General features: G+C 46.2%; 1 protein-coding gene across 1 annotated transcript; it reads right to left on the reverse strand.

The window, feature by feature from the left end:
- Positions 1-5,673: 5,673 nt before the first annotated feature.
- On the reverse strand, positions 5,674-7,177 carry DKK1 (dickkopf Wnt signaling pathway inhibitor 1). The gene is made up of 4 exons (XM_077822435.1): positions 6,929-7,177; positions 6,676-6,838; positions 6,286-6,429; positions 5,674-5,924 (listed from the first exon to the last, which is right to left on the reverse strand). The coding sequence occupies exons 1-4, from the start codon at positions 7,175-7,177 to the stop codon at positions 5,674-5,676; spliced, it is 807 nt and encodes a 268-aa protein (XP_077678561.1).
- Between the last annotated feature and the right edge of the window lie 1,540 nt (positions 7,178-8,717).

An 8,717-nucleotide genomic window follows, 5' to 3' on the forward strand; every position in this document is an offset into this window, starting at 1 on the left:
AATTTTGTATAACTTTTAATACTTAAGGAAACAACTTGTACTCTCAACAATTGCTTATCTTTAATAAAATGTTAGTAACTAAAAGAGAAACAAATCACAAAGTCTGTGAAACAGAAGATCAAAGATCAGAAGAGCTGCTGCCTAGAACTGCCTTCCATTTCAGTTTCTCAGTTACCCTCAAGCACAATTAAAAGCTTTAATTAGGGACACAAATCAGACACAGATAAAGAACAAGTACAAGAAACAGTACAAGGTAAAAGGAACCATAAACATCACTTTGGATTACCAGAGATGTAGCTATTTTGTTTAAAGAAGAAATGTGACTTACTGCAAAACATAAAGAAAACAACATTTATACTTTTACACCTGTGCCTTTCATTATGAATGAAATAATTAGATGTTAAGCCACCTGTATGGATTTTTCCCAACTCAAATGACATCAGGGCTCAATTATAGAGAGACCTGAATCCAACAAATTAGAAGAGAGTAAAAACAGCTTAAGCAGGTGGTTTAGGGTAAATGTTTTTGTAGTTAACAGCTTTTCTATATAGCCTTACTTCCATTAAGCTTTTCACCTGCTCTCTGAGTGCAGTGCTTTCATGTTTTTGAAATACTTGCATGCTGCGATCTCTGTTGGATCAACAAATGATTTCTATAAAAATAAAAAACTTTTCTCAATATTGTTTTCTGAAATCTCTGAGGGTGGGTCTGCATCAGAAGCAAAAGTATACAACACGTATTACTGTTTCTTGCACCACAGAAGTATAGTGGAAGTTTTATTCATTATGTTGGACAATTGTGTTTTTTTAATTGCATGCCACACTGCTTGTGATACTAATAGACATTACTATTGATGCTAGTGCTCCTGATACACTGCCCTCAAGCAAAATAAATTTATCTATTAAAGGAGTCACTGGTGTCTAGTGACTAGACTTGTAGATTGGGAGCCTGAACTTGAGGAGGCCTGGCCTAATTAATCACTTTATGTTCGATGCAGTCCCAAATCAGGATACACCTAAGCACCTTCTTAAACTCACACTTAAAGTTAAGTCCCACTGAAGTCAATGGAAATTAAGCACATACTTAAATGTTTTCTTGAGCAAGGATGCATCTCTATATTGGGCCTACGATAAATCAGAAATAATGTTTAGAAGTATAAAAATGGGAGTTGAATCTAAAGAATAAGATGTTTACCCTGAGGATGAACCAATCAATAATCAGACATAGGGAAAACTGCAGTAGTACAGTCCTCTTCATTTCACCATATGCCAGTAAGATTGGCATAACTTTGTGTAAATAATGATATCATCATCTCAAATGTAAGAACATGTTACTGAACAAAGAATGTCTCTTTTATGAAGGGATTTTATTACTGACCTATTTGAAACATTTGCTTATACAAGCAGAGATTTGTCTGGAAAGTAAACGATTATAACATTTCAAAAATACATTCCAGCAGGAAACAAAAGGGTAAAAAAAAGCATCAGAAAAATGTTTAGGAGAATGTTATTAAAATTATAACAACTTTTCATTTTATAACTTCTACTTTGTCATGAATAGTGGAGGCAGTCTGTGTAGCTGTTAAACCACAAGACTGGGAATCAGGAATCTTGGGGTTTGAGTGTTGGCCCCTGCAAATGATGCAGTAGCAGTGAAATTCTCTTCTGTGCTAAGAATTGCGATTTGAAGTGGGCCTTAAATGGCTCATGGAGCTTCTGATAGCCCTCTGGACAGGGGAGAATTTCACCCTGTGTGACTTCAGGACAATTGTGTGTATCTGTTTACATAAGTAATTAATGTCTGGAAAGTGCTTTTCATTTATATAGCATATTTTTTCAGATCTCAAAGTTATTATTATAGCTTTCTTTAATGTTTCTTCATTATTTTGTCAGAGTACTCTTTGAAAGATAAAAGGTAAACAAAAGTAAACTAGGGTTGAAAACACAGACACGCACAATATCCCTTCCCCTTCCCCGAAAGCACTGTGTTTTTAGCACCCCCCTCAAAAATCTCCAACATGGAAAAGAAAAAACACTAGGTGTTAGTATCCTGAGAAATGGAGCAAACAAAAACCCTGAATGAAAAAAATGGCCCAAATTCATCACTGGCATAAGTCAGCAATGACCCTGCTTTGGAATTAGGCATCTAAGGAGTTTTTTTGTAAGAAGCCAGGGTTGTGGAGAGGGAGGAGGAGGAGGACCTCCCTCATAACTTTTTGTCAGGGATCTGCCACTCCCACATAAAGAGTCACTGGGTGCAGAGAGAGAGAGGGAAAACATGTTAGCATCAGAATGACTCTATAGCCTAGTGGTAAGAGTATTGTCTCAGGATATTGGAGATGCAAGAGTCCAGCCCCTCTGCTCCAATGTGGAACAGCTTCCACAGGAGCAACTGAGGGTGCCCTACGTCAGACTATCCAATAACCCAGAGGTTAGGGTTTCACCTGAGAGTTGACAGATCCCTTCCCCTCTTGTGGACAGGTAATGTGACACACTGAATAACCTAATCACTGGGATAAAAGTTGTGGGAGGGTCTCCTCTTCCTCATTCCCCAGCTGTTCTGTGTGAACCTCTGAGCATGCTGATTAGATAGGATCCCAAACACATATTAGGCAGCCAAAGCCTATCTTCCTGAGTTTGTGAATTGCTCTGGGGCTCAGGCAGGAGACAGGCATCTGGATACCTAGCGTAAGGCACCACTGTGCATACCCTGAGGCAGAAACATAGGCACCCAGGAAACTTTTTACTACAAAAACGTAGGTGCTGAGTGAGTTCAGGTGCCTTCAGGCTTCAGCAGGATTTTCATGAATTGGAGCCTAAAACTGGGATTTAAATGCCTAACCCCAGAGTTTGGTACCTAAGTACCTTTGTGAATCTAGACCTCTGATACTATAATGATCGGTGCCCCTATAAAACAATAGCATCAAACAGATGCCAAAACCAGGGGATACCTTGGAAGGAGGACTATAGAAGAAAGGTACAAGAGTATGCATGGTAAAGTATGCGGTCCCACTGCAAATCCACACCCAATTAGTTTACACTTGTGCTTTCCTCAAAGTTATTCATTTTTTAACACCAACCAAATGCCAAAAACCACTGAGTTACTTTACCACTTTCTGAACATACTGTCTGAACATGCAATTTACACTACAATTACCATCACTGCTCAACTGAGCCCAATATGCATTGACTTTTGTACTCTCACCAAGTTATCTTGAGGGCTCAGATGCCACTTATGTGCATTAAAAAAAACTAGCAACATAGTCCAATTATGTTAAGTTCTTGACCAGAAAAGCTGAGTTGCTTATTGAGGCGTTTCAGATACTTGGCTCACTGCAACAAAAGTAAAAACTTATTTTGCACTGGTATCTTGCATGCTTTTGGTGCTAATAAAAATAAGATATAAAATGAAATGCTGCCAGCATGATGCTGCAGAAATGTGTTTCCCTGGGTTATGATTTAATCCATAACTGTAGTAACGTAGATCACAATTGGCTCATTTCTCATCATAAAGAACCCTGGATTATTCAGAGGCTGCTATGAATGGCCTTAATGGGGGGAGGGATAGCTCAGTGGTTTGAGCATTGGCCTGCTACACCCAGGGTTGTGACTTCAATCCTTGAGGGGGCCATTTAGGGATCTGGGGCAAAAATTGGGGATTGGCCCTGCTTTGAGCAGGGGGTTGGACTAGATGACCTCCTGAGGTCCCTTCCAACCCTGATATTCTATTCTATGATTCTATAAAACCAAGTGGGTGGAAACAGTTCCATTTATTACTTGGTAAAACATCAAGATCCTTGCCCTCCTATGTGAAAACCCCCTTACCATTTTCCAGGTGAAACTGAAATCCAGTCCTAAGGGTGAAGTGGTTTGAAGAAGGATAACTTAAGTGCACTTCCCCCTTCAAGACTTGGCTGCTGCTTCCTCTGAGTCAGAAGGATCCTCTTTCTTCACTTTGCAGCAAGTGGTTTCCTGTTTCCTCCCCTCTAGTGTGTCTTCCTGAGACCTGACCTTAGATCAGTGGGAACTGTATCTTCCTGATGCTTAAATCTCTGCAAGGGGAAAGAGCGTTTCAATCTCAGAGGTGAAATTTACCACTAAAAGGCAGTGTCACAACATGCCAATTTCCTGTGCTTTGATATGGCCCCATTGGTCACTGAATTAAGCAAGCCCCAATGCTACAGACATTATTGGCTGAAGCCCCTTGAGATGAAATTGAACTCACTTCAGTAACATTAAAGCAATGTAGGGAAAAGGCTGCATTTCTATGTGAGTGCATTTCACAGGACGTTAAAGCTGCCTTCACATTTAATAAAGTGCTGCTTCCACACATCCTAGGAGAGGCAATCACAGTGATTTGGGTTCAGCAGGCAAACAAAGTAAAACAGTGATTTGGAGGGGAAAAAGATTTCTCCTGCAACACTTGCAGGCAGCCCAGACTCCAACTCTAGGCCAGCCTGTGAGAGGGGCTCAGAAGTTCACAAAGACAAGACACTGGAAGAAAAGTGACTTGTCACAACAATTGTGTGCATGTTTGGAGGGATTAAAAAGTACCAGTGGAGCCAATGGCAACTCACACCAGCTGAAGCTCTACCACTTGGATACATGAGTCTAGGAGATGCATCCAGTTTCTTTGGTTTAATGGCTGAGATGCAAGCTCCTGAAAAAGACACTGGGAGCTAAAGCTAGCCAGCAGAAACAACTTTCACACATTAAACCTCTAATGAATGGAGAGAGTGATAGCAACCACCTTCGTCTCTCAGGAAGGAGTAGGGGTTAGCCTTCTCCTACTCAGGCCGTCCTGAATGCTCTCTTCAAGTAGTGTGATGATATCTGATCCCCACATATGCTTCCCCTCTATCAAATGCATTTTGTCTGTGGCAAGAGGACTCGTTTATGGTTATTTATACATAGAACACACACACAGGTAGTGAAAGCAAATGCACACATTTGGGGATAAGATGATTCTTTCCTCCCCATTAAGAGCATCCACAATTTAGGATTTATGGTTTCCAGGGCAATTGACCTATTCTGAGGGAAAGGAAACAGACCACCTCCATTTACCAAGCCTCCCCCCTCATATTTAACCAACTATGCACCTCTTCCTATGCAGATCCTTAAGAAAAGGAGACATATCAGTTTATATGCATATAATTTTTTTATGACAAGTGTACATCCGTTTGGGACATCACATTGTAGAGTTAACAAGTTGTGTTATTTAAGCTCAACTTCAGATGGTTCTTCATTTAGAGCAGAGGTAGGGAGAAATTTATCAGTAAATGCCAGGTGTATTTTTTTTTTTAAGTTATTTATTTCACTTCCAGATGGACAATTCATAGACTTAGGAAGATATAAAACCAGTGTGTACAAAATGTGTCACAATAGCAGACTAGAGATCATGCAGCACCTTTAGAAAAATTAAAATTCTGGAATATGTACAGTTAAGTGCCACACTGAATATTTACAACACAGTAATTTACTGCAATTAGTCACTGAAAGTTTCTTAAAAGAAACAAACTTCATATTCCAGCTGTAGGAAGGGGAAATAGCAGAGTACTTAGTGTAACTTCCAAATCTGTACATCCTTAGAGATGAACTGCCAAAAAAACAAACAAAACAATGCACTGCCCAGAAGCCTCCTCCAAAGTCCATCATATGTAGTGAGGAGTGGTGTTCAATGTCTTTGACAAGTATGCAGTCTGGAAGAGTTGGTGGTTGCATAATCTCTTTGTAGCCGACAGGACAGACCTTCTCCACAGTAGCATCGCTGGAAAATCTCCAGGCCATGAGAGCCTTTCCTTCGGTGTTTGGTGCATACTTGGCCTTCCTTAAGGACAGGTTTACAGATCTTGGACCAGAAGTGACGTGCACAGCACAATCCAGTAGCACAGTCGGAAGAGCGGAGGCAGGTGGTACTTTCCTGACCTTTGAAAGGAGAAAGTGATTAAAAGCCTGTGGTAAATTGGCTGGATTGCAGGAGAGTCTAACAGCAAAGCCTTGAACAAGCAATTGCAGTATAGGAGGCAGACTTTGTCTAGGGCTTGTCAGAAAGCAGTTGAGGGGGAGGGAGCCAGGGAGAAGCAGCTGGATGGCTGCATTTAGCCTCACTGCTTCCTCAGGTGGTATTTCTGGCAGAAACCCCAGTTGCGCTGTGCCTCAGTTAAAATGCCTTTTACACAAGGCTTTAGTATACTGCAGGAATAAGGGGAAGCCTAAGCAAGGTTTGCAGCTAACCCACCCCCACCTAGTTACACTTGCTAGTGGAAGAGCCACCAGGCCCCCTTACCTTTCAGGTGGTGCAGCTGGGATGGGGATGTGGTCCTTTTGGGATGCAAGTCTGGGATTCCATGGTCAGGACTGAAGCTCTCGATGATAGTCTCCTCCATCTCCCCGGGGAGAAAGTGACCTTGCTCAGATGGCACACACATCCCTGAGCGGGGAAACAGGGCAGGAGTCAGCACAGCCTGGGTAACACACCGAGGCTGCCACGCCAGCAGGGTACCCCGCAGGTGCGCAGCTATCGGGTAGGCGGGCGCTCCCCGCAGTAGCGCAGACACACGGCCCTTGGGACCCATCCGAGTCTAGCTATTGCACCTGCAGCCGGGCCAGGGCCAGGGCCAGCCTCCCCGCCCCTTCAACAGCGCGGCAGCGCCGCGCACCCCACCCCGCCGCTCACCGTTATTGCAGTAGTTGCCAGGGCAGCACATGGCATGGCGCAGGCAGCGCTTCCGGCGTTTCCTGCAGGCGAGGCAGAGCGGGACTGCGGAGCCGGCCCCACGCGGGGCGCCGGAGCAGAACTCGTCCGGGGCGCAGTCCTCGTCCTCTGAGCACGTGAAAGGCTGCAAGGGAGACACAGCGCCAGTGAGCGGGCTCACCGCGCGGGGGGGCAGAGGAGCCCCTGGCGCCCCGCTCACCGGCCGCTCACGTACCTGGTGGGTCTCGACGGCCTGGTGCTTGTTGCCCGCCTCGAGCAGGACCGAGTCTGCGGGCGCGGCGCTGGCGAAGGAGCCCCCCTGCCCGGCGGCGCCGCCTGGGAGCAGGTTCTTGATGGCGTTGGAGTTGAGGAGGCTGGAGCCGAACCCGGCACTCGACGCCGACGCTGCCCAGGGGTAGCGGCAGCACAAAGCGGCCGCCAGCGCCACACATAGGCGGGCCGCGCCCTCCGCGCACAGCAGCATCTTCCAAGCGGCAGCGAGCTGAAGCCTGGGGGGCGGGGGGTCAGATCCGGCCCGCACGAGGTAAGGGACCCGCGCGGTAGCTGTACGCTGGGTGGGCTGGGGCGCCGCTGCCGAGCGCAAGCCCGCGGTGGCGCAGAGAGATGTTCCGCACAGCTGCCCGCCACTGGCAGTTACCTGCCTGCCGGTTGCTGCCTTTATACTCCCGGGGGCTGGCTCGTGGTCCCGCCCCTACGGGGTGAAGGGGGAGGGCGCCACAGGCAAAGATGAGATTTCAAAGCGAGCCTGGGGGTTGCGCTGCTGCCACCCCCCAAAGGCTTCCTCATTGGCCGAGTCCCAAGAGGGGAATTTCGCAATCGCCGCCGTGAAAATTATCAGCGACTTCCCAGGCAGCTGGTGCTGCCACAAGGCTCTTCGCGGCCGGGAGCCCCGACCTGAGCTGCGGGCACCGGGGGCTGCCTGTTTTGTGGGAATCGCGTACACTTTGTGACCTAAATCCCTCCTTTTAAAACATGTTGTCACACGGCGCCGAACCCCCACCCTCCGTCGGGGCCGCTGGGTGTCGCCTGTGCTCAGGATCAGCTGCCCAACCACGTTACCAGTCCCCCCAGTGTGGACTTTTGTGTATTCAGGGGGGAAGCCGAACATTACTCGCCTCTGTTACGTGTGAGGGGAGCATTTAACGAGGCGCAATCGTTTTCCCGGAGGGTGCTGTTTGAGCTGGCGTTTTTCACTGTATATAATCTTCTTTGAACAAAACAAAACACACCTAATTTCCACATCAAACGCTGCGTAAGAATGGAGGCCACGCTTTCTAATTATCCTTTGATGGGATATTTAGAGGGAGCCTGGCATCTGTTAGTTGCAAATTAGTTCAAGGATGGTTTGTCCTGTACAAATGTAGGAAGGCGAGGTAGAGTCCGAAGCTGTCAAGTCAAGTCCCCATTTCAAGAGGTGTGTTTTAACTTTATTCAAATGCTTTCCTCAACTGGCAGCATTTGCCCCCTCAGTGTAATGGGAGACGCTGGTTAAACATACAACGGAGATCAAAGGCTGGTGCAGCGCCAAGCTGCCGAAAACAGTGTGCCAAATTAATTATCTGGTCGAAGCCTCCTAAAACAAACCTAGGTTGATTAGCACGTAGGGATAAGGCGCCGCTGCCGGTCCTTTTAACTGTCTTTTAGGCACTGGGAAGCACTAATAGTTCATAACTTTGTGACACATAAGTTAAAGGGGTATTCTGACTCGGGAGTGCAAAGGGACCAAGTTACAAAATAAGCCTTTGCTGTAAAGAGGCGACTTAGCATCCCGGCCTGGGGACGGGGCGACTTGACTATTCGCGCTCCCCACGCTCTAGCCGGATGTCAAACAGCCGCAGCAGCAAGTGGTTGTATATTGTTCCTACGGTTTGGCCAGGATTTCATAACAATGGCTCTTGAGCGAGCCTGCCTCGCCCCCTCTGGTTTTGGGGGGGCGTTGCGCATTTTAGAGGCCTGGATTGTGAGGTTTTCACCTGCCAGACAGGTTTTGAGCTACCAAAGCA

Source organism: Eretmochelys imbricata, chromosome 7 (assembly GCF_965152235.1).
Source record: "Eretmochelys imbricata isolate rEreImb1 chromosome 7, rEreImb1.hap1, whole genome shotgun sequence".
Taxonomy (NCBI): Eukaryota; Metazoa; Chordata; order Testudines; family Cheloniidae; genus Eretmochelys; species Eretmochelys imbricata.